The following is a 24777-nucleotide window of genomic DNA, read 5'->3' on the forward strand; positions in this document are numbered from 1 at the left end:
GGCGAAGGGCAGGAGCGCGGGGGGAAGGGTCCGCGCTGAGGGGCGCGGGGCGCTCGCGCCGCCGCCGGGGGCAGCACCCTCCCGCCCCGGGCCCGCGGCTCACCACACGCACCGGAAGCGCTCGGTCCTCCCGGAGCCGGTCCTGCCGGCACTGCGCCCGCCCCCCTCCAGCCGCGTTCCGCCGGCGCCGAGGCAGCCAACCAATCAGCGGCGGCCTCCGTCCCGCCCCCGCGAGAACAGCCAATGATGGCGCAGCCTTGCCGGAAGTTGTTCCGGTCGGACTGCGTTTCCACGGACGCCGAGCTGACGGGTGGACCGAGCCGCAGCCGCGCTGTCGGGCCCGCATGGGCGGGTAAGTGAGGCGGCGAGCGCAGTGCGGGGCCGGGCGGGGCCGGGCGGGGCCGAGGGCCCGGCCTCCCGGAGCCGCCTGCTCGCCACGGTCCCGAGTGCCCTCCCGAGAGCCCGGCTCGCGGCCGCCACGCCCCTCGCCCCCTCTGCGCGCGCTGCCCGCCTGGCCTGTGGCCGCTCCGGCCGGCGCCGACCTTCCGTCCCGTCCCCGCTCCGCCCTCTCCTCAGGCGTCTGCCCGGTGTCAGGGCCTTGCCCGTGGTATCGCTCTCAGTCCCCGCCGCGGTAAAGCTGGGAGGCCCCTTCACGCCCATTTCACAGACTAGGAAACCGAGGGTGAAGCGGAGGGAGGGGAACCTGACTTGCCCAGGGCCTTGAGACAAGCAAATGCCAAAGCTGGCCCAGAGCCCGGGTGCGTGTGACCCCGGGGACCCTGCTCTTTCGGCGGCACCGCAGTCGCGGGGGGGTTTCAGCCCGCCCCCCGCGACCGCAAATAAACACAATGGCTCCTGCTGAGGCTGAGGCGCGAGACGGGAAGCGGGCGAGGAGGTTACGCGGAGGCCACGGCCGCCCGCGTGGCTGATGCAATGACCGGCTCATAGCTGGGCTCCTGAGGGCTGCATTGTTCTCCACCCGCCCACGCGCGCACTCACACACTCACACTCACACACACAGCCCACCCCTGATTGGACAGTCCCGCCAGGAACTGGTCAAGAGGCTCCAGCGTTTGTGAGAAACGGGGTGACTTCTAAGAAACTCCTGTTGCAAATAGCCGAAGGGCTGGGGTAAACAGGAAGAAAGGAGAAGAAAGAGGCATTTTTTTAAAAAAGGAAACTGAAAGAAAGAGGGAGAGCTATAAAAGAAGAGTGCCGCTTGCCCAGGGCAGCCTCAGCTGCTGCACCGGCCACCTCTGCAGGGTCTCCCCCACCCAGGTATGTGCTGCCATCCCTTGTTAGGCTTGGAGCTTATTGGTGTGTTTCTTACCAGCCTTTTACCAAAGCGCTGGCAACCTTGGCTTAAAGAGCGAGAGGGTGTCTCTCTTAGTATCGGGGTGTTGTACATTTTATTTCATCGCATTGACCCCCAAGTTCAGGTGACTCACAGCTTCCCTACGACAGGGAGGTTCTGGGGAGCAGGTGCCTGTCTGGATTCCTGGCTGGAGTTTTAGCACCTTTGTGCTGGCTGTCGTATTTTTTCACTGATGAGGCCTCCTTAAATAGCCAGTATCCAAACCTATTAGCAGTCTCGTGGTGATCCTCAAAAATACCTTGTGCCTGGCTTCTTGTAGATTAATGCCTTCTTTGCCTTTTAAGATAATGTTCATCTTATTATGTGGAGAGAAAAAAACAATCCCTTTCCTCTTAGTGTTTAGAAAAGAAAAAGTGAACATAATCTGTTCCACGGTTTGAAGTGTTAACGAACTCCTTGCTTTAAAGAAGTCACCTTCTGGTCCTCTGGTAACTTGACCATCCAAGGCCATTGTCGCCCACACTTGGTCCAGGATGGGAAGGATGGTATCCCACCCCTGGTGGTATTCCAGGCACCTAGAAACTCCTTGGTCTCCCCCCAACTTGCAGAATGGATAGGCTCTGATCTTATCTTTGAGATGAGACCATTGTCCTGTTGTTCCATTGTATGGTTCTGTAATTCTTCCTTTCATCCCAAAACTGTACCCAGCTTCTTTAGGTGCCTGCTGTGCTCCTGCAGGACAACGGAACCTTTCAAAATGGGCACAAGAGTCAGGTTGTTTAAAAAGAGGAATTGAGAGTTAATTTTTAAGAGCCTAGCAGCTTTCTCTCTGAGGTATGCTGTCATCGGCTGGGGAGTAGGCTGTATTGGTCTTGACACTCCCAGTACTTTTTTAGAGGAGATAATAGATGACTTCACTGGTTATAACTTCATTCCTTTGTTTTAGATTATAGTCTTGGGTAAACAGCTTTCCTTAACAAAGACTCAAAGCCCAATTGGCATTTTATGGGGTTAACACCTAAGACAATGGTCCTTAGCCTTTGGCACCTCAGACACCGTTGAAAAAGTAACTCAACCCAGATACTCTGCATGGAACCCGGAATATACCAATGTGCATGCAAGCTAGTGGTGTAATTGCAGAGGTTCCAAACTCCAGGTTAAAAACCTCTGAAGGTAAATTTAATTCTAAAAGTTAGCTAACAAAGAAATAAAGGAGGGTGTTGACTAGATGGAAGAAACAGTGTCAAATGGGTGGGTGCATGAAATGAGAGAAGTGGTAGCTGTTCTTGTCTCTGGTCATTCCTGGTGCACTCGCTCACAGAGTTGTATCACACATTCACACACACACACACACACACACACACACAAGATTTACAGTGTGGGGATTACCACGAAGTGCGTATCTGCCTTGTGATCACAAGAGCAGGGAGACCTCATCTTTCCCTCTGATATTTATAGATACATGTTTTTTCCCTACAACACAGACCCTAAATGCAGGCCCAGTTTGTCTGGTTGATCACCTGCAGTGAACTGCTCTCCTGTAGGGAAGATGAGCTGCCCAGGGATCACCCCATCATTGTACCTGGCACTTTCCCCAGGAATTTTTAAGGGTAATTTCAATCTGTACTTGATTTTGGTCCCACTCAGAGACTTCAGAACTTTACTGATAATGTTGCTGAGAGGCTGTAGGAACTTAACTCTTTTCTATATCAGTTAGCCTAGGGTAAAACTGGTTATGTGTCCTTTCGCTTAAAGTGGCAGAAGATTTGATGTCATTAGGTGAGGACTCACTGAACTGTGCACCTGGCTTTGAAAGCTGGGAGAATTCGGGGTCACGTGTAAAGTATCTGCACATGATATTTGATCACCTGTGGCCAGAAGTCATTTTCTTCGCTTTGCTATTTGATGTGGGCCTGAGCATTTCTCCTCTAGTGCCAGTCGGAAGGTTCTTCCACATTCCTCTGTTACAGGCTTCCCTGAACTGCGAGCCTTGTTATCCATATCACTTACCTGCCAAGCTTCCCTTTCTGGGAATTGAGGTGGTTTTCAGCACAGAGGGGAAAAGAAACCCATCCTGGTTTCAGTATTATGGTCTCTGATTATATGAATCAGGTTTAGTTGAAACTTACATACTTTTGAAACAAATATTTAGCAATGGGTAAATAAAAATAAGTTATCCCTCAAATATGTGTTTGGTTCAAAGAGTTACTAGAAAAAAATTTTAAATGATTAAAGAAACAGTAGTCACTCAAACCTCCACCGTAAGGCCGATGGTGGGCTAGACCGTTACCTGCGTCATTGCACTTACCCATGCACCGTCCTGCAGTTAGTGTTGTGATGAGCTGTTCCCACTTCACAGGAAAGCTGAGGCTCACTCCAGGTAGGGGACCTGTGGGATACTGGAGCCCTCGGGCCAAACTTCGTGAGTTTGTATCCCGTCTCTACCACTTACTTGCTGTGTTATCTTGGGCAAGTTTTTTAACCTCTGTGTGCCCCAGTTGACTCACCTGCGAAATGGAGATCAACCTGCCTCATAAGGCTTCAGTGAAGTGATAGGTAGAGGTGCTTAGAGCAGTACCAAGCACAGAAGTGCTGGAGCGTGGCTGCTGTGTCACAGCCCTTGTAGTTGTCAACCTTCTCCTAGGTGTAGCAACAGGCTGTAGGTGGGGCTGGGGCTCAGCCAGCTCTGGCTCCTTGCACACAGTGCCCGAATCAATTTAGTGCTTGCTTTACAGTTTATAGAATGCTACCATGTCGTCTTTTCTTATTTCTTCTCATAACAGCCCTTGAGGTAGGTGAAGAGGTACTTGATGGTGAGATTTTATAGATGAGGAAGTGGACACTCAGAAAGGGGAAGTGGCTGACCCAGAGTTTTTCAGAGTTTTCCAGTTAAATAAGGCAGCAGGTCTGACGGACAGACTATATATAGTTCTTACCTCATTTGGAACCTGGCCGGCTAAGGCCCCGCCCGCTGCCCCAGACCTTGCTTTGTCTGAGAACTGAGCAGCTGGCCCTCTGAGGAAGCCACTTGCTCAGAGGTAGGTTGGTCAGAGCAGCAAAGATCTGGGCATTTGTCGGCAACACAATTAAAGAGTAAATAGCAATTTGCCAGATGTGTTTAGGGTGATTAGACCTGGGGTTATTCAAGCCCTTGGGTGCTTGCTCCCTCTGCAAACACAAGTCCTTCCTATGCTGGGGTGCTGGGGGGCACGCTCGGTGGCTAGCAGGGGCCTCCTTTAAACCCTTGACTCCCAGCCAGCAGCTCCTTTGGTCATTTTCTGCATTTTTTTCCCTTTCCCTTTTGCATGGCCCCAAATGTCCACTACATTTTTGCTGATGTTATTTTGTACATACTCTTTATTATAACTCACCTCCACCCTCTAGGGAAAGAAGAAAGACGGGATACAGGAAAGAAAATACAGCTGCAGCAGTTTGTAATTTCTCTCTGTCGCTCCTCCTCCCGCAGGTTGTTGGGGCCACTGAGCAACTCTCCCAGCGCCCAGCTGTAGACCGGAAGATGGCGGACGAGCAGGGGCGAGCCTCCCCACTTGAGCTGTTCAACAGCATAGCTGCGCAAGGGGAACGCGTGAGAGCCCTCAAAGCCGGGCAGGCGTCGAAGGTGGGCGGTTTTGCGGGGCTCTCCCCACGTGCATCCAGCCAAGTCTGTTGTGTAGTGTTCCTGGGAGCAGACCGCTCCCTCAGTAACTGACTGTAACTATATTGGCTGTAATCTCACATTTGTCTTCTCCTATACCAACATTGCTGATGCACGTGATATAAAGAAAAGCCGTCGTCCACCTGCACCTCCCCATTTCCTGCTCCCACAAACACGTATTTTCATTTCTTTTAGCTGATTCTTTTCATGTATAACCCCCCGTAGCTCTAAAGACCACACTTACTACATTGCTCCTTGTTCAGGGCTTTCACTGTGGAAAGTGAGGAATCACCACTTTCTCAAACTCTCTCCATCCCTCCCACCTCCTGACACTGTGGCCCTTGGTTGATATTAGCATTGATGTTATTCTAACCATGGAAATGCTGCCGGCACCTGACCCATTGCATATACTGAGTGCTTTTCCTTTCCTGCCCAGCTTTGTTTTCTCTGGAGCTGATTAATCTGTCTTAATTTCTTTTTGCTTGGCTTTTTTATGGACTAATGGTCATGGGTCTCCAAGCTTTCCTTCAGTTGCAGAATCTCCCCTGGAGGCCCTCACATCAACCAGTCAATCAAATTTTTGAAAAGGCCTCTCCCAGACTTTCCACCTGCTTTGCCCTGGACTGGTGGCTCACCTCACACACTGCCCACTGTAGGCCCTTCTCTTGCTGTCCACCCAGGGCTCTTACCTCTCTGTGGGCCCCTGTGTCTCACTCCTCTGTGGTGAGCTCTCTTTGGGCAGAGCAAATCTTCCAGTGGTTTCTGAAAAAAATTACTGCTAAGGAAATAATTTTGGGGGCTCTGACATGGTCTGAAAGTATCTTTATTTTAGCTAATATTTGATAATGACTGGGTATTCCCTCAGCAGTCTGAAGCCCCCTCCCAGGGCTGCTGTGGAGAAGCCGGGTGATTCCTTTGTTTTTTCTTGCTGGACATTTGTAGGATCTTCTCTTTGTGCCATGTTTTGGAATTTCTTTGGCATGGGTGCTCACTCAGTGCTCCTTTCAAACTAGAAATTTATGATCCTTAAATTATTTCTTTGATCACTTCTATGTTCTGTTTCTTTACTGATTTTTTTTTTAATTCAGAGACTCATCCTCTGATCTTATTATTTTACTTATTTTTCTTCGTGTTCTTCCAGGTGTTTCCTCACCTCCTAACTCTCCTGTGGTCTTCCACTTGTCCTTTGATTGTTAACTTCTAAGAGCCCATCTAATCTCTGTTCCTTTCCTCATAAAACCCTGTTTTTACTTTATAGGTGCAGTGTCCTTTTATCTCGGAGATCTTGTGATCACTATCCTGATGTTCTCTGCCCCCTTATAAACTCCACTTTCTGCATTTCCTTCTGCCTTTCACGTTAGAGCAGCCCTCAAGTGTTTGGTGGTACCTGGCTGGCCAGCATGTTTCAGAGGGAAGCAGAGAAGCTGGCAGGAGCTTGTCAGTGCAGGTTTTCTTTCCCTGGAGCCCAACCAAACTGCTCCCTTTTGTTTGGGAATCTTCAGCATCAGTCTTTAGGTCTCTTCTTTGAGGTTACTAGAGTCCTCAGAGGGGCGTCCTCTGGTCTGCTGTCCAGAGGTATAGGCCTGGTGCCAGCGGCATGTAGCTAAATGGGACAGAGGAGCTAGGCTGCATGGTCCTTCCCTGAAGCTCCCTGTTCTCAGTGCACTACCCCTGTCGGGCAGAGGGCCCTCAGTCTGGACACGGTTCACTCTTCCTCTCTAGACAGTAAACCTTGGGGTGGGGGCAGGGGGGCTCACTCAGCAGTGTTGGGAGCCTGGGGTAGAGGCCTGAATAACTGCTTCTTAAACAGATTGTACCTGAGGCCACTGACTCCCCAGCCTCCTAGGGATTCCACAGGGTGTGAGTCCAGTCAATGCCAGTGTCTCCATGACATCCGACCATTTTTCCTTCTCACATGCTCAGCCAGTTACGTCACCCGTTTAGCCTCTGGCTTCTGAACCCTGCTTCTTGTCTCCTCTGTCTTCATGGGGCTACGCCTTCTCTAGAACCCCCTTTGCTATTGTTGCTGTGGGTCTCAGAAGTTGGATCCATCCAGTCTGCGTCCTAGTGGGCACCCCAGCACTCCCTTCCGTTCTGGGGTGCCTCACTCCTGGGTCACCCAGTGGCTTCCTCTCCACAACTTCCAGCCCGTTGTCTTCTTAAAACTCTCTTCCTAGGCTCTCGGCAGACGGTGTCAACTGTCTCACACTCACCCTGTGAGTGCACTTTGACCATTGGACCCCACATAAACCATTACATCTTAAAAGAAAGAAATAGTACTGGGAGAAAGTGACATCTGTGAGTTGGTTACTCACAGAAAGAAGTTTACACACCAGGTGGGGCTCAATGGGTGAGGCTAATTGTTTCCCAAAAAATCTGAAATAAGGACCCAACTGTTGAATATTTTACTCTATAGACCCATTTAGGGAATTTGACAGTAGTAATTTTGTCCATTTAACATTAAATTTGAACAACATTTAATAAATATTTTTACTAGTGATTCTTAGTGGTCACAGTTACGTCCATTATTTTAGCAAACCAGTGATACTTAGCACAGTAGCGTGGTCTTTGACTAAGCTCAGTAAGCAAGAGAGAGCAGAAGTTGCACACAGACCAAAGGTAAACAACAAAAATTCAGAAGTACATTTGTATCTGACCCTGAAGTGTGTTATCATAGAAGCACCTGACTTAGAAATTCACTTTAAGCAAAATAGTTGAGCCACTCAGTGCCAGTCCAGTGCGGGCACTGCGGCTTTCGCCAGCTGTCTCTGCCACCCACCTGGGCCACAGTTGGCATGTACTGAGGGAGGAAGACCCACTGCCTTCAGAAACGACGGCTCACTGAAGTGGGGAGTCTCTTGGGGGTACAGACCAGAGTTTGGGGACTCTGGCTGGAGACAGTGGCCGAGGTCGTGTGCAGTTTGAGCAGCACTCAGGAAATGACGCTGAACCATAGTGGTTACGATAGAGAGCAGAGCAATATTTCCCCTCCTTTTACTTTATGTAAACTTTTTACATTGAAATATGCCATAAGCAGGCAGCTCACTGAATTTTCACAGTAAGATCCACACCTGTGTGACCAGCACCCAGATGCAGAAACAGCATTGGCAGCACCCAGAAGGCGTCCTCAGGCCCCTCCAGTCACTGCCTCTACTCTCCCGACGGAGGCCTCCACCTGACTCCTCTACCCAATCCCTCCACCGTGGGTAGTTCTGCCTGTATTCAAACTTTACATAACCTGGTAGTACATAGTCTTTTGTGTCTCGCTTTTCCTAGAACATCAGCTTCTAAATTCTAGTTCAGTATTCTGGTCCATGTTAGATTGAGAACAAAGAAAGAGACAAGGTGAGCCTTCTTTTCAATTCAGACTCCAGACAGCCTTCCAGCAGGAACACTGATTGAACATTTGACTCTCAATGAGCCACCTAGTTGCCAGTAGTTAGGTGACATCGGTGCAAAGTGTGAACACTGCCACGGATTCTGGGGCTCTGACTGCCGCATACCAAGCCAAGCCATTCTTCCCACAGCTAGCTTGGTAGGTTGTGCTTGCTCAACATTTATTTTGTCACTAACACTGAGCCTGGGCACTGCAGAAATGAGGTGAGTGAGACATACCTGCCTGTCTAACCGGGGCAGACACTCTGTCTCATAAGAGGTCTATTTGCGGGCTTATTGGTTACACAACTCTGACTCTAAATGAATTCCAGATAGTTTCGGAGTTTGAAACACAAACTCCGTCTGCAAGTCACCCTACAAGAGCAGCCCAGGTACACTACCAAGGGAGCAGTTCTGTAAATGGGGGGTACCATCAGTACTTGTCCGCTGGGAAGCCCGTTTATAGCACATTACGTGAAAACTCTAAATGGAAATGTTTGTGTTTTCCTTGGCAAGGGAATTGGACTGTGGGTATTCTTTGTGCCCTGACCGAGCCAGGCCAATTATGGAGTCAAGCATTAGGGCTTAATGTGACTGATCTGCATAGTTAGGCCTCCTCTTTGAAATACCAGGCTGCCAGGGGCGGTTGGTGAGGGCTTCTGGGAGAGGCATCAGTAGGTCCAAAACAGCGAAGGAGACACTTTACATTTGCCTTTCTTGTGCTTATTTTAAAACAATAAATATGCAAACACTTGGGGAAGTGGTACAGCTGTTGCCCAGCTGTTTCCATGGATCCTTGCTCAGTTTATAACCTAAAAGCCCCTAGTTGTTCCTTGCCTTTGTCTTCATGGTGTCTGTTTGAGTTGCTGGTGCTGTCCTTGGTGGCATGGTTGTTTGTGTTTCTGAAAATATTCAAGTCAGCCTGTGCATACTGTAAAAACAAGCTCAGAGCAGAGCTCAGTGTAGTGGAGAAGAGGACTTGTCACGCGTGCTCTGCATCGGTGGTGGTTGAGACTCTGGTGTAGTGACTCTTTCATAAATACAGTGTGTACTGTGTCACTGAGTTTATCCCCACAGTGCTTGGTGGTGGCCCATAGCACTAGAACAGCATCTAGATGAAAACAGTATGTTCAGGCCCACACTTGCTGCGTGGCCATGGGCAAGCCCCTTCACCTCTCTGATCCTCAAGGTGGTTCACCTGGAAAAGGACAGTGACAGTGAGGCCTGCCCCCCCAGGGTTGCTGGGAGAGTGAAGGAAGCCACGCGTGGGAAAGCACTGGTACAGTGCCCTCCGCTGCAGCAGGGGTGCCCAGCAGGCGTCTGCTCCTCTTTGTTCCCTCACCCTGCACCCTCTTTCCTGTGTTCAGGATGAAATCGATGCCGCAGTGAAGATGCTGTTGTCCCTAAAAATGAGCTACAAAGCCGCCATGGGGGAGGACTACAAGGCCGACTGCCCCCCAGGGAACCCGGCACCTGGGGGTGATAGTGGCCCAGATGCCATGGAAGCTGACGAGGATTTTGTGGACCCGTGGACCGTACAGACGAACAGTGCAAAAGGCATTGACTATGACAAGCTCATTGGTACGTCCTGGGAAAAGCCCAGACTTTTAGAAGTGATTCCATTGATGTTCTAACTGTTAAATTAATCATAAATCCAGTCAAGTTTCAATGCCAAGAAAAAAATATCCTAAAATCTTTTGGTGGTGCATTATATTCAAGGATTTTTAAATAAAATAATAAAATAAAGCTTATTACAATACAATGATCTATAGTAGATAGTAGGACCTTTCTCCTTTTTTGAACAGTTCAGAACTTGGGAAAGGTCTGTTGAGATGGACACCATTTCAGTCACTGAAATTTTCCTTCACTTAGCGGTGACAAGTAGTCACAGGTACCTACGTTTCTCCTCCAGTGATGCCAAGTATGGAGCTAACAGGCTGGAAGTCAACTTGAGGGGGGAGACTGCTCACAGGTGGCTGGTTGTCACTTCCAGGCCCTTCCTTGAAGGGCTCCCTGCTCAGGAACGTCCTCACTCTGCGGTCAGTGCTAACCACCAAAGAAGAGACAGAACCCAAGTGTTCTTACCCAAGTCAAAGTCATTTTCCGTGATTTTTAAGTGTAGACTATCAATGAGGGAAAATTTACTCGAGGACAGGCAGGTGTTAATTCAGTTCAACAATTATAGAATATTGCCCGGCCGGGCGTGGCTCAGTGGTTGAGCATCGACCTAGGATCCAGGAGATTGAGGTTTGATTCCCGGTCAGGGCGAGTACCCATGCGTGGGTTGCGGGCTTCATCCCCAGTCGGGGGTGTGCAGGAGACAGCCAATCAATGACTCATCATTGATGTTTCTCTCTCTCTCATTCTTCCTTCCTCTGTCTGAAATCAATGAAGACATATTTTTTTAAAAAAAACGAAAAACAATTACAGAATATTAAAATATATAGTTGTCAGTGTGTATAAATTTTACCTTAATGAGCAATAAGCTACTGTGTGTGTGTATCTGTGTGTGTGTGCCAGAAGTCTCTAGCTAGACTGCGTTCTGGATGTGTTTCCATCAGAATCCAATCCTGAACAAAACAGCACTTTATTCAGTAATTTGTTTTCTGTTTTGCTGGTTGTGATCTCAGCTGTTGTTAGTGCAAAAGACATGACTTCATGCTGGGCAAGAGGGCCGGGGCAGAGGCCTAGGGGTTTGGTTCATTAAGACTTCGATGCATCGCTGGTTTTTCCCTCTGTTTCAGTGATCCCTACTCACCAGACCTCCCACCACCTAACATAGCCATGTCTTCTTCTTCCCAATGGTTTTCCAGTTCGGTTCGGAAGCAGTAAGATTGACAAAGAGCTGATAAACCGAATAGAGCGAGCCACGGGCCAGAGACCACACCGCTTCCTGCGCAGAGGCATCTTCTTCTCACACAGGTGGGCAGCACCACAGGCCTTCCCACCCTCCTCTAGTTCAAAGTGATCGGTCTGTTCCCTCGGGTGGCCCGGCACTCCGCGGACCCACCTCTCCCTTTAGTAGCTGGCCATGAGATCCTGCCTGTCCCTGCACCCCCTGGCCCTTAGCTTCTTCATCAATACACTGCCCGCTTTACCAAGTGAAGGTAATATTCACAGAGGATCACATTCATGTCGGATCGTGTCCAAGCTCAGTGTTTCCCATGAGATAAGCAGTGGGCTTCCTGAAATTATGTTCCCTCTTCCTCCTATTGTGCTGGTCTGCTCATAAATCATATCAGAAGAGAAACTAAGAGGGCTCACATGCACTGCATATCCCTCCTTAGACCGTAAGTGCTGTGTACATAACATCAGAAAGTGAGCAGGTTCCCAAAGATCACCTAGGGTTGGGGCAGTCCACCTTTGAGGCTGTGTTCCTGGGGTTTATAGTACAAGGTAGGGTTGTTCTGTTCTACTCCCCAGTCATGGTCTCAGAAGAGCACACACAGGTCACAGGTCAGCCATCTGCCCCCACACTTCAGATTCTGTGTGCAGAGAACTCCAGGCCTTGCTCAGCCTTCTGGGCAGAATATAATCAAACTGTTTTTCTTAATGAGATTTACTTTACCTTTTTCAAGTTCACCTTTTTCAGTGGTTTTTAGTATATTCACCAGGTTATATAACCATCACCACTGTCTTAATTCCAGAACATTTTCTTTACCCTGAAAAGAGCCCCGTGCCCATTAGCAATCAGTCTCCCTTCCCCCTCTCCCCCCTACCACTGGCGACCACTGGTCTCCTTTCCATGTCTATGGATTTGCCTCTTCTGCGCATTTCATATGAAAGAACCACCCAACGTGAGGCAGTGTGTGTACCGCTATTTCACAGAGCGTGTTTTCCAGGCTCATCCGCATTACAGCCTGTGCAGGTGATGGAGGCATGGGACTTGGAGCTCTTGGCCATTCTCAAATTTGAGAATGCTCCCCCCACATCTAATTTTATCATCTGTAATGTAGGGGATTCGATGAGATATAGCACCCACTGTTCAGCTGCAAACAGCCAGTGGGTACTGGCTGGGCGCCTACCCCTCTGAGTGAGTCCCTGCCGGGACCCATCCTCACAAAGCTGCTCTCGTGGGCTCCACGCACTCCAGGGAGTGCCCCGCCCAGACCTACCACACAGCGGTCCCGCCACTCAGTGAACGCCCGCCACTCAGCGCTCAGAGACTCCCACAAAGGCGCAAGTCAGCTGGTGCGGCCACTACCTGCCCTTCTCCTCTATTAGCCTGTAAAAGTTTGATTGATTAGTTGTGAGAGCCAGAGGAGGACTTTTTCCCTCCAAAATTGTGTTTTCATTATTTCCTTATTTCAAAAATAGTGTGTGATACCATGGGGGCGGAATCAAAACTCAGCACAAAAAATCAGAATGCTCCTCGGCCTGTCAGCCCAAGGTGAACAGCTGGCAGCTGGCCCTGGCTGGGGGTAGAATCCCGTAGTGTGGGGTCCACCAGACCTCTGGAAAAGGTGGCTGTTTCTCTTTTATTTTGGGAAACTGCCCAGAAACAGAACAGTCACACTGAGAGTGGTGGTTCCACCCCTGCCACATATCGCAGTTACTGGGGGAGCCTTTTAAAAATACAGGTTGCAGATGTCACCCAGCCCCTGTGAATCAGCCTCTCTGAAGTGGGGCCCAGGTGGGTGCAAAGTGGAAGCAGCTGCCACGTGATTCTGAGGCACAGCCAGGAGGGAGGACCCTCATGTGCCTTGCCTGTGGACCTCAGACCTGGGGAGGGTGGTCGATTCCAGAATGACTCCCAGGTTAAGACACCTGGTCCCACCTGGCTGAGGGAGCCCAAGTCAGCTCTCCAGCTCCCCACCCTAAGTCAGGACTGTGCAGAACCCTGCGACATCCCCACCTGGGTCCCCAGAGTCTCAGGGCTGGGTGATTCCCGGAACAGCCTGTCACCCAGACAGTGTATAAAGCACATGATGTATCTATGTTGATACTGGGAAAGATTCCAAAACAGTTCCGGTGGCTGCCTGTCCGAATCCATGTTTAAACACACTATTCCGAACCTCAAGTCCTCCGCTCTAAAGACAGTCACAGGAGAAGCTGTGTCAGTAGACGTTTCCTGTTATTTTTATCACAGAAGCACCAAGGTACAACAGACTAGTTCTTGCCCGTGTTTTCTCGACATTTCCAAGTGAGCATTAGTGCCTTGATTTCTTTTCCCAGAAAAATCAGTTCCCTCTCTCCTCTTTCCTTCAGAGACATGAGCCAAGTCCTCGATGCCTATGAGAACAAGAAGCCGTTTTACCTGTACACGGGCCGGGGCCCCTCCTCCGAAGCCATGCACTTGGGCCATCTCATCCCATTCATTTTCACTAAGTAAGTTCTGAGCCTGTGGCTCTCCTTGCTGCTGGTAGTGAGTCAGGAGCAGCAGGTATAAACCGTCGAGAGCCCACAAGACAGGACTCGTTTACGTTTGCTGTACAAACCCAGTATCAGGGACCTGGTACCTGTTCACCTGGTTTGTTCCTGATGTCACTTTAGAGGGACATGGGTGGTGGAGACAGCCAGCCGGACCTGATTCATACCTTCTCTTCTCTGTCCATGTGACCACAGGCCAGCTACTGCTCTGAACCTTAGCTACCACATCTGCAGGGTGAAGATAATCATAGCTGCCTTGTAAAATTACTGTAAGACTACAAATGATGTCCAACAGCTGGCCTAGAGCCGCCATGCAGGCGCCCTGAGTTCATAAACGGCAGTAGCCTTCATCATCGATACGTCCACAGCGTGCTGAGACCACCTGATTTTGTAGAAAAGGTGGCTTTGGCACAAGTTAGTCAGAACTGAGTTTCGAGATGCCAACCTGCGTTTTTCTGTAGGGAAGTGAGATGTCCGCCTCTGCCCTTGCCTCCTAGGTGGCTGCAGGATGTGTTCAACGTGCCCTTGGTCATCCAGATGACCGACGACGAGAAGTACCTGTGGAAGGACCTGACCCTGGACCAGGCCTACGGCTACACCGTGGAGAACGCCAAGGACATTATCGCCTGCGGCTTCGACATCAACAAGACCTTCATCTTCTCTGACCTCGACTACATGGGGTAAGGAGAGGGCGCATGGCTGCCTCTTAAGCATGTGCAACATCAGGTCCTCGGGACACGGCTGCATCTGAAACACCTGAGATGCTCTCGGGCCCCATGACGGTTTTTCTTCCTCGAGTAAGTGTGTCACCTCGTGTATTGGCTGTGGTTTCCATCCTCAGCTGTGCCCAAGAAGTGCTTCTGCGTCGTAGTTTCTCTCTGAGGATCGTCACAGTTAGGGTATCTGTCTTTCCTCACAGAGAAGACTCCCCAGTTTCACATTCCCTCTCAGTCCAGGTGTTTAAATCAGCCACTTAGGCCAGAAGGTTTCATCCTGAAAAGCCTTGAACTGAAACTTCTGAGGTCTTGAACTCCATCCACATGACTACTGAGAATGTGTTAGGAAAGTATTAGGTTTTTTAACATTACTTTTCTCGTGGGCACTGCGGGGTCCTCCGAGAAACGTGGTCTTAGAAGGAAGGACAGTGGGCTTGGGTTTGAATCCGGCCACATCTGTAGTGGTTGTGAGTCAGCGTCTGGCACATGAAGTAGGATGAAATGAGACCTTAGCTGTCAGTTACTATAATTTCCATGGCACTTTGTTTTACTTCTCTCCCTCACTCCTTAAAAGGCCCATGTGTTCTGTAGCCTCTTCCCACCCACCGTGGCCCCTCAGGGCCTCTGGTCCCCTCCAGCCTGTGCTCTCTAAACTCAGGTCTGGTTGAGTCCCCTGCACAGGCCTTTCCCAGCACTCCCTCATCCTCAGGGTCAAGTGCTCACTTCTCTCTGAGCACACCCCCCCTTTGTATCTAGGCCTGGTTCCTGTCCAGCATCACTGCCACTTCCCTCTAGGTCAAAGAGTTGACAGTTCCATTTCCTCCCCTTTGTCCGTATTCCTGTTGCCTGGAGTCCCCTCCCCTCCAGCTTGGGGGGTTCCTCTGCTTCTTCCAAACCCAGATCAGGCATCGCCTCATCCTGGGAGCCGTCCCTCCTGCAGGCGAACTTAGCACTTGGCTCTGGTTCCTGGCACCCAGGCTCCTCCTCGGCCACCTCCAGTGTGTGGTGCAGAGTGAGGGTGGCCTTCTTCCATGAGGTCAGTGAAGCACTCACGGCATGCTCTTGGTGGCAGGCACCTCCTAGGCCCTGAGAAGAAGTGCTGTGAGGAAAAGTCGGGAATCATACCTGTGCGCAGTTTTATGATGACTTATTGAGGTGCTACATAGAAAGTACTTTAATGCATTTCGTACCGCTCACAAGTTTTCTCGTTTTTCACGCACCATCTGTTATGGACTTTAGATGTCAACACACTGTCTTGTCCACATCGAATGAAGCGATCTCATTGGTGGAAACCGTGCAGGTCAATCTACGAAAAACTATATAATTGCACGAACCCATAAAGCATTGCAGTTACATTGTATTTTGGTCATTCGAATATGATGATTTAAATAACGTGCAGTTTGCCCAAAAACGTGCGGTCCCTGGCTTATGTCTTAGAGATTTCTAAGCGGTACGCAATGTGTTCAGCAGCGCCTGGCACCTGGCGAGTGCTCAGTGAATGTTACTATCTAAAATCTCTCACAGCATTAAACCGTGTCCCCAACTGGCTGTGTGAGCTAATCCAGGACATGTTCCTTAAGTCTTGGGAGTGTGGAGGGCAGATGTTCTCTCCAGAGGTGAACTGATGTTCAGCCATCATGTGTGGGGCTCAGCCAGATCTGCTGCTTATCACCAGTGGCGAAGCCTCGTGTGTGGGCGCCGCTGCAGCAGAAAGAGGCCCGTCTTCCTCAGAAACCCTGCTCAAACACCAGAGCTGGGGCCCTCTCTGTGATTACTTCATCCTGAGCCTAGTTCCCTCTGGTAGCAGAATGGCTGCCACAGATCCAGGCCTCTTATCCACACCCCTCACCATACAGAAGAGGGCCCTGTTGTTGGGGGTGGGGTCATCCTACCCAAACAGCATGACTCCCCACAGTGGAGCGGTGGTGGTGGCCAGATGCAGGGAGGGCCGGCTCACAGAAACAGGCCCTCTTGCCTGGCACTCCATCTGATAACAGTTGCAAATAGTCTCCCACAAGACAGAGCATAATCTGTCTCAATAAAACCACTCCCTGGGGCCCCCAAATGTGAAGCCCCACCGCACACTCACACTGAACCGGCAGAGTTCAGATACTTCCTGTCTGCTGCCAGCCGGAGTCCAGTTGTGTTCTGGCCTCATCTGCTTGTTGCGGGTTGTCTTGTGTTGATTTCACACTGGATTCCATGCTTGCCGTCCACCTCACAGGTGAAGGCATGTCTGCCCTGCCTGCTGCAGGTGTTTGCCTATAGTGGCTATTGGGCAGTTCGCTCCCCGGTCTGTCCCCACTGGTGTCGTCCCCTCTGGCTTGACCACCTGCAGCTGTGCCCTTGGTGGAAGGCCCTGTGGGCCTGGAGTCTGATTCTGATTGTCTTTGCAGGTCGAGCCCAGGCTTCTACAAGAATGTGGTAAAGATTCAGAAGCATGTGACCTTCAACCAAGTGAAAGGCATTTTTGGTTTCACGGACAGTGACTGCATCGGTAAGGAGTTACTGCTGACTGTGCCCAGCCCCAGCCCCAGCCCGTCAGGAGCCAGAGATTCCTTCGGCCTCTATCCTGGGCGTGTGGAGTTGTGTTCCAGGGTGCCAGTCCTCCTGTCTCCTCAGTCATCTTTAGTCATCTATTCTAAGGCTTTAAAGGAAGTAGAAAGGGTGCAGACTGCCCGCTTGTAGTGTACATCTAAGTCTACCTGAGCACCCAAGTACCGAGGCTAGGGCTGGCTGGCTGGCGCACTACTTGTCAGGTGTGACACAGGTCCATACCCTTTGACCCAGAAATCCCACCTCTGCAGTTCTCAGCAAATAACAGTAGCAGTATTATCAATACCCAAAATATTGAAAACAGTGTTGTGTGCCAAGATAGCATAATTTGTAACAACTGAACATGAACAACCTGAATGCCCAGTGGGCAGAGAAAGGTTCAGTGTAGATGATTCATTTACAGGATAGAACATAGTAACAGCCACCTGGGAGATGCTTCAAAGTGGAAAAGGCAAGGGGGGAAACAGTATAATCATAATGGAAATGAGTAGAAATAGAGAAAACATGAAAAGAGACACAAATTGGTTATAGGGGTTTTTTTCTTCTACTTTTCTGTGGTTTTCGGGTTCTCTTTAGTGATGATTACTTTTGTAATGGGGAGAAAGCCCGCTTTTGCTCATCCCTTCACCAGGGTAACCGGACAGGGGCTGGTCCCTTGTGTAAAGATTCTCTGTCCTCACTCCCAGGGAAGATCAGCTTTCCTGCCATCCAGGCTGCTCCCTCCTTCAGCAACTCATTCCCACAGATATTTGGGGACAAGACAGACGTCCAGTGCCTCATCCCCTGTGCCATCGACCAGGTCAGGAAGCAATGGGGTATCTGGGCTGGGCTGCAGGGAGGCTGTGGGCACTCACCAGTAGGAAAGGCGGATTGGGAGGGTGTCGGCGGAAATCAGTTCTGTAAACTGCCTGGAAGCTGTGGGTGGCTCTGAAGGCCTGTGTCGTCCAAGGGCTAAAAGCTGGCGCGTTTCTTCGAGCCATCCTCAAGATGCCTCCTCTCCTCTAGGATCCTTACTTCAGGATGACAAGGGACGTGGCCCCCAGGATCGGCTACCCTAAACCAGCCCTGCTGCATTCCACCTTCTTCCCCGCCCTGCAGGGCGCCCAGACCAAAATGAGCGCCAGCGACCCCAACTCCTCCATCTTCCTCACCGACACGGCCAAGCAGATCAAGACCAAGGTGAGCCCTGCCCCGGGCGGAGGAGCCGCCTATGTGCACAGAACCAGGGGCTCAGGAGCCCGCACACCCACGCCCACACCATCACTCTGTCCTTCCAGCATCTGCCGCAAGGCTGCTGAAATCCAGGGTCCATAGTTGTGCCCCACTAACTCCAGGCCACCTTAACCTGTTCCCAAATATCAGGGGAATTTATTTTGTGTCCTTTCACTTAGGCAGAACTTTGGATTTTTTTTCTTTCTTTTCTCATCAGCACTCTGTTCTGGAAGCAAAGTCAGGGCAGTGTTTTTTTTAAAATATATATTGATTTCAGAGAGAGGAAAGGAGAGGGAGAGCGAGATAGAAACAGCAATGATAAGAGAGTCATTGATCGGCTGCCTCCCACATGTCCCCAACTGGGGATGGAGCTCGCAACCCAGGCATGTGCCCTAACCGGGAATCGAACCTCGATCTCCTGGATCCTAGGTCAATGCTCAACCGCTGAGCCACACCCGGCTGGGCAGGGCAGTTTTCTTTAAAGTTACTCTTGAACAGTAGAGAAAAATCAGTTTATTTCTGAGCACAAGCTATGTTCAAGCTATGTTCCTGAGCCAGGCCAGGCGCTTCGTTCACATTTCCTTGTTTTAATTCTCACTGAGAGAGCATGGTGTGTTCCTTTTAAAGACGAGAGGGATGAGGCCCAGAGGGGCCAACAACTTGACCGAGTTTCCACCACCGGAAACCAGCAGAGCGCTCCTGGCCTGTGAGCAGCCACCAACATGGTGCTTGGGAGCTGGCTTCCTCCCAGAGTCTCACTGAGACTCAAAGTCGATAAATGTCGTTCCATGGGACAGCCCTGCCCTGCCCAGCATGCAGAGGGCTCTCGGTCAGTATTTGTCGTCACCAGAGACGTGAACTGTAAGTCACTTGGTTACTTACAGTTACGTCTGTTGCTTGGTTCTGAACTGCCAGCATAGGACAGTCCCCTCACTGCCCCACAAAGCTGCTGACATTTTATTTGGAACCAAGTATGTGTTTTCAGGTTGGAATTTTACAATGGGAGGGACAGAAACTGTATTTGAAGCATGTAATGCAACCGTCTAGGTCACTGCAGGGCCCCTGACCCTCCTGGAAAGTCCCAAGCAGTTTCTCGTTGACAATAGGGAAACCGTTGATGTTGAAACTCTTGTAGACAGAGCTTTTTCTTTCCCTTTCACTTCTGGCCAAAACTCCCAGAGCAGGTCGTGTGGGGGACAGGGGAGGCATCCTGTTCCGTCCAGCACAGAAGGCATTGCGTGTTGTTTTGAGATGCTGTTTGAAGTAAGTCATTTTTGACTCTGGGGCATTTTTCATCCCCCACAAGACCCAGAGGGTGAGTGAGCAGTAAGCGTGAGGTCAGGAACCTCAGGCTACAGAGGCCACCAGGGCCCTGAGCAGCCTGTGGGACAGGACAGGGCCAGGCCAGGCCTTTGTTCCCAGTCTCCATGCCCATCTTCAACTCCAGAATCAGACTCCAGCAGCCGAGAGAGGGCATCTGCCCCCCTCAGAAATAACAGCAGTGACCATGTGGGCATGTGGGGGCGTGGCTGCGAAATCACCTGCCATGTGCTTACCTGTGCAATCTCATCAAGTCCTAACATCCACCAGGGAGGCTGTGTCCATTCTGTAGGCGAGGAAATCAAGGCGGGGCGGGGTCAGACAAGTGCCCTGTGTTCACCCTGTTGGGAAGCAGTCGGGCCAGGACTGTAACCCAGGCCCACCAATGTCTGGCCCCACCTCTTACCTGCTGTGGGAGAGTGACCTTGGCTGTCCAGGTGTCATTTGTGATGTAGGGCAGTTGTCCCCTTCACCAACGAGGCAGGGCTGACATGAGATTACATATAGAAAGTTTTTATGAACTGTCAAGTGCCCCCCAAATTCAAGCTTTTAGTTCAGAAAGCAAATAGATGAGCAGGTCCTTGGCAGAGCAGGCCATGCCAGTGTCTCTGTGGGCTGTCACGTGGACCTGACGGAGCCCTTAGAGTCAGCTGGCCCCCACAGGCAGCCCTTGGCAGTGGGAATTGCCTCCTTAGGACAAATGTTCATGACACAGTTTACTATCTGGCCACCCACTCGTGATTTCTGGCCCCTTTGTGCCATTCCCAGAGCTGCCCCAGGCCCAGAGAGTGGCCTGCCCCCACCATGGTCTCAGGGCTTCTGCCACCAACTCAGCCTTCCCGTTAGGTTGGAACAGTGGAAATGCTGGCTCCTGGTGGTTGGATCAGGTCCCTCGTCCCTCAGCCCACACAGCCTTACCGGCGCGGTTTCCTGTCCGTTACATGGATTCATGCTTTGAGACATCTCACTTGCTTCCATCATTCTGGATCCTGGCAGTAGCATTCCAGCCCTCGCCAACTGTCGCTACCCTAATCCAAATGGTCTTCCTGTTGGTTCCCTGTAAGTTGGGCCCAGCATCACTGAGGACCGGCCATGTCCAACACCAGGACCATGGAAGCCACTCCCAGCAACCCAGTACCCCAGGAAGGGCCAGCTTGGCCCCACCATTCAGTGCCACACGGCGGGCTCTGGACCCTTGGGCCTTGTTTTCTTCACCTGTGAAGTGGAGAAGGCGATACCGAGGTCACTGAGGATTAAGTGTTTGTAATAATCATCACAGCCACCATTTATGGTGCATCTGCTATGTGCCACCATTGGATGCAGGGCCTGTCTGGGTGGCAGGCGGTCCCTGAGCATCTTGGAAAATAGGCAGCAGGTGCCCACTTGCTCGTCCTACTCAGACAAGCTCAGGGAATTGCCCCAGGGCCCTCGGGTCATTCTACCCTTGCAGCCTAGGAGACTGTCCTCTAGACTTCCTGGCACAGGAACATCTTCCCTGAGGCCCAGCACTGGCCTGGCCTGGCCTGGCCTAGCCTGGGAGTCTGCACCCAAGAAGATGCCCACACAGGCAGAGGCCTCCAACAAAGACCAGAGGCTATGGCAGACACAGTGCACCTGCCCGAGGGTGCACTGACCTCAGAAGAGCCCAATACTTGGTGGTTTTCTCTTTCTCCTGTTTATTTTGTATTTTCCATAGTTTCTGGAGTTCACATAGTGATTTTATGACTTGCTCCTTTTTTGTTAAGGAAAGGGAAGGTGGCCTGCCCGTCCGCCCATACCTCTCGCAGCTTCCCTCTGTGCAGGGCCTCGCCTAAGCATCTCGGGCAGCTTCCTCTCCTGAGCAGAGCCTCCCAGGCCCACCTGTGGAAGATGAGTGTCCCTTACCTCACTGTGCTGTGCATTCAGCCGCTGCTTCTGGACAGTCCCAGAGCATCCAGTAGTGACCTGTCCCGGGGACCTCTGGGGAGACCTACTGAACATCTCCACTTAGAATTTACCAACCCCATCTACCCCGTTCCCCAGTAAAAAGTTAGGGTAACATCTGCACACAGCAGGCTTCTCAAGTACTCGTTGAGAGAACATTGAAGGGACTTTGCCTATCCTTTTGGCTTTTCTTCTCTCATCTGTAGCCCTGATTTCTCCAGGACTCTCCTCGATGTTTCCTGAAACATTTATTAGTTTGTGAGTCTGTCTGAAAGTGTGTGTTAGGTGGGCCCTGCTTGTTGGCCTCCCAGCTCCGCACCGTGCGTGGGTCCAGCTTTCCCTCCTGCGCCATCTTCCGTGCCTCCCATTCTCTCACGCAGCCAGGCTCAGGGCTCTGGTGACAGCACTGCCTGCCCCGGGCACCAGCCGCTCCTCCCTGGTCGTGTGTGTTACTCTGAAAAGGGCTTGTGTTTGTCCTTTCTCTGTAGCTTGTCACCTGAGAACACGTTAGGACATGCCCCCCAAATTTCAGCTCTCCAACTGTTCTTGTCTCTGGGGAGTGGGGAACACAAAGTGAACCCGCTCTCCCCTGCCCCTTCCCTGCAGTGGGCCCCACTGTGGCTGGTTGTGGGGCTCTCCCGCCGGCCGGAACCAGCCTCCCTTTGGTCAGGATCTGATGGGCTTCACTTCCAGCACTTGGGCTCCTTCAGGGTGGCTGGAACCAACTAGTGTGTGTGTCTCTTGCTGGTGCAGGTCAACAAGCATGCGTTTTCTGGAGGGAGAGACACCATTGAGGAGCACAGGCAGTTTGGGGGCAACTGCAGTGTGGACGTGTCCTTCATGTACCTGACCTTCTTCCTGGAGGATGACGACCGGCTGGAGCAGATCAGGAAGGTAAGACAGAGGCCCTGGGCCCTAGGAGCCCCAGCTCACTTCACCAGACCTGGAGGGCTCTGGTAGCTGCTAGGGGTGTTCAGAGCTTCCTCAGGGCCTTGGGCCCAGGAGATTACAACTGAGTAGGTAGATCATGTTGTGACCATGTGCTGAGAAACCTGATGAACAGGATTCACAAAAGAGGAAACGCAAGGTATTTACTCAGTAGCCACACAAAAGGGTTTCATGGTCCTCTCTCAGAGCCGTATAAGTCCACATGCCATCAGAGTAAAAACAAGCCCCTACCAAGTTAGCAGCGTTGTGTGTTGCTGTTGTTTTGCAATGATTGTAAACCAGATGCTTCCAGGCCCCCCAGGGGAGCCTTGTGTCCCCAGCACAGCCTCTCCAGGAGCAGCTCCACCGTGGGTATAGAGAACCCAAAGAATATCCAAGCTTTGCCTCAAGTTCTCCAAGTCCCAGAATCTTTTCCAAGGACTTAATCCTGGTTAAAGAGCTCCCCAAACGACGACATTCAAAATGATAACTGCAGAAGCGCAGGACCACTGCACAGCAGAGACAGGTCACCTAGGAGGGTTTACTGACGTGGGTCAGTGCACCTGCGGGGCGGTCAGGTGGACAGGCAGCGAGAGCAGTGCAGGGGGGAACCCAAGACGCCACCGGAAGGCCATGGCCCTCCCTCCGGCACTAGCCTTGCTGCTGCTCTGGGGCCTGGGTACTTCCTTAAGCTTGTTCACTGAGTGCGTATTACTTTTACAATCAGAAATGAAAAAGATTCGGCAAAGATTTATAAAGGTGGGTAGGGCTGGAGGAGCTGCCCGTAGTCGGCGTGCCTAGAGTTCTGCTCAGGCCGCAGGGCCGGCCACTCCCCTAGTTCCTTCCACTGAGAGCACAGAGCCACTCAGGGCCGAGGCCCTCCAGGTTCAGAAGGGTGGCCTAGGAGGCACAGAGCAGGTTTTTGTTGGGAGTGCGGTGGTGGGTGTGCGGAGCCAGTTCTCAGGGTGTCTCCTCACAGGATTACACCAGCGGAGCCATGCTCACCGGCGATCTCAAGAAGGAGCTGGTAGAGGTCCTGCAGCCCTTGGTTGCAGAGCACCAGGCCCGGCGCAAGGAGGTCACAGACGAAATCGTCAAAGAGTTCATGACGCCCCGGAAGCTGTCCTATGACTTTCAGTAATGCCCATTTTACATCTGCACATACAGAAATATAGTTTACGAATAATCCCAGCCCCATCGAATCCCTGCTGTGCCTGGGCTCTGTCACGCGGAGTCCTGGCTCTCATGTCTGCGCCCTGCATCTGTCAGTGCTCTTTCTTCCTCTGGGTTTCATCCTCTGTCTCCTGTCAGCCGAGCCCTGGGCTATGCCTGGGTACCGGCTGCTGGGCTGGTCAGGCAGGAAGTCCCACTGGAGTCTCTCCCACAAGGCACCCTGGAAGGGAGCCTTGGGCGCCGTGTGCACTGGCCCGCCTGCTCCAGCCCAGCAATGGGCTTGCATTGGAAAACCTCCCACGGTTCCAAATAAACCCTGAGAGCCTGCTGGTGAAAGAGCCCATGGTTTGTGCACACTTCGGGAAGTCGAGGTGGGGAAGTTTAATGGGCACAGACGTATTTCCACCCATTTCCCCCCCCAAAAAACCAAAAAGAATTGCTGGCCAGAGGCGGCCACTTTTATTAAATTGAGTCTTTGTGGAAAAGATTTTTCATCTCACTAACCTCCAGACCGCATGCATTCTCCAAAATTCACACTCCCTTCCCCAGTCCTCCGGATGCTGCTCCCACCCGCTGACCTGAGAGGCTGGCGGCTTTGCAGACACCTTTGTCCTGACAACTTGACTGGCACGGGGGCCTGCACGGAGTAGCGCCCTGCCCATGTCCCCAGGTGGGTGGACGGGGCTAGAGAGCGCAAGGCAGCCCCCGAGGCCCTAGGCGCTGTGCTGTGGGAGCCAATCAGTCTCACACCCTGTGTGGTTTGGAAAAGCGGAAGGATATCCCAGGAAAACCCTCTGTGGAGGCGCAGGGTCCGCTCCCGAGTGCTCTATCCTCATGTTGCTCATTGGCGTAAATAAACTTTGGTCCTGCCTGTGTGGCTGTGCTGTCTGGGGTTGAGTGGGACAGAGGCCTCGCTTCGGGCCCAGCTGTGCTGCGCCTGCTGCCCAGAGCTGCAGCCCCTCGGCGGACAGCCTTGAGTCCGCTGGCCTCACAGTTGGGGGTGTGGGTGTGGAGGCGGGCAGTGCCCGAAGCCCAAGCCCGTGGCACTGAGATGCAGGTTCCCAGGAACCAGTAGCCCGCCCACCCATCTAGCCCTTTGCAGTCTCCCTGGCCTGGCCTCTCCCAGCTCACTTCCCAGTAGAGAATCAAACCGGGGTCCTCATCTTGTGCACATGGGAGCGGGCCATAGGGTGGGCAGAGGCGGGGCTGTGTAGTGACAGGCCAGGCTTTGGGCG

At 51.6% G+C, this 24777-nt stretch overlaps 1 protein-coding gene across 3 annotated transcripts; it reads left to right on the forward strand.

Moving 5' to 3' along the window:
- The first annotated feature begins 276 nt into the window (after positions 1-276).
- On the forward strand, positions 277-24412 carry WARS1 (tryptophanyl-tRNA synthetase 1). 3 transcript variants are annotated; one of them, XM_087818241.1, is made up of 11 exons: positions 277-352; positions 4782-4934; positions 9713-9926; positions 11159-11267; positions 13554-13673; positions 14213-14395; positions 16828-16928; positions 17674-17786; positions 17993-18166; positions 22196-22336; positions 23349-24412. In XM_087818241.1, exons 2-11 carry the CDS (start codon positions 4833-4835, stop codon positions 23508-23510), a joined length of 1419 nt encoding a protein of 472 aa, XP_087674367.1. In that variant the 5' UTR covers positions 277-352; positions 4782-4832; the 3' UTR covers positions 23511-24412. The 3 variants fall into 3 exon arrangements, with proteins under 3 accessions (XP_087674367.1, XP_016074237.2, XP_016074235.2); XM_016218751.2 differs by lacking the exon at positions 277-352 and adding an exon at positions 912-1278; XM_016218749.2 differs by lacking the exon at positions 277-352 and adding an exon at positions 2736-2925.
- Positions 24413-24777: the final 365 nt, after the last annotated feature.

This window comes from Miniopterus natalensis, chromosome 1 (assembly GCF_054644295.1).
Source record: "Miniopterus natalensis isolate mMinNat1 chromosome 1, mMinNat1.hap1, whole genome shotgun sequence".
NCBI classification, from domain to species: Eukaryota; Metazoa; Chordata; class Mammalia; order Chiroptera; family Miniopteridae; genus Miniopterus; species Miniopterus natalensis.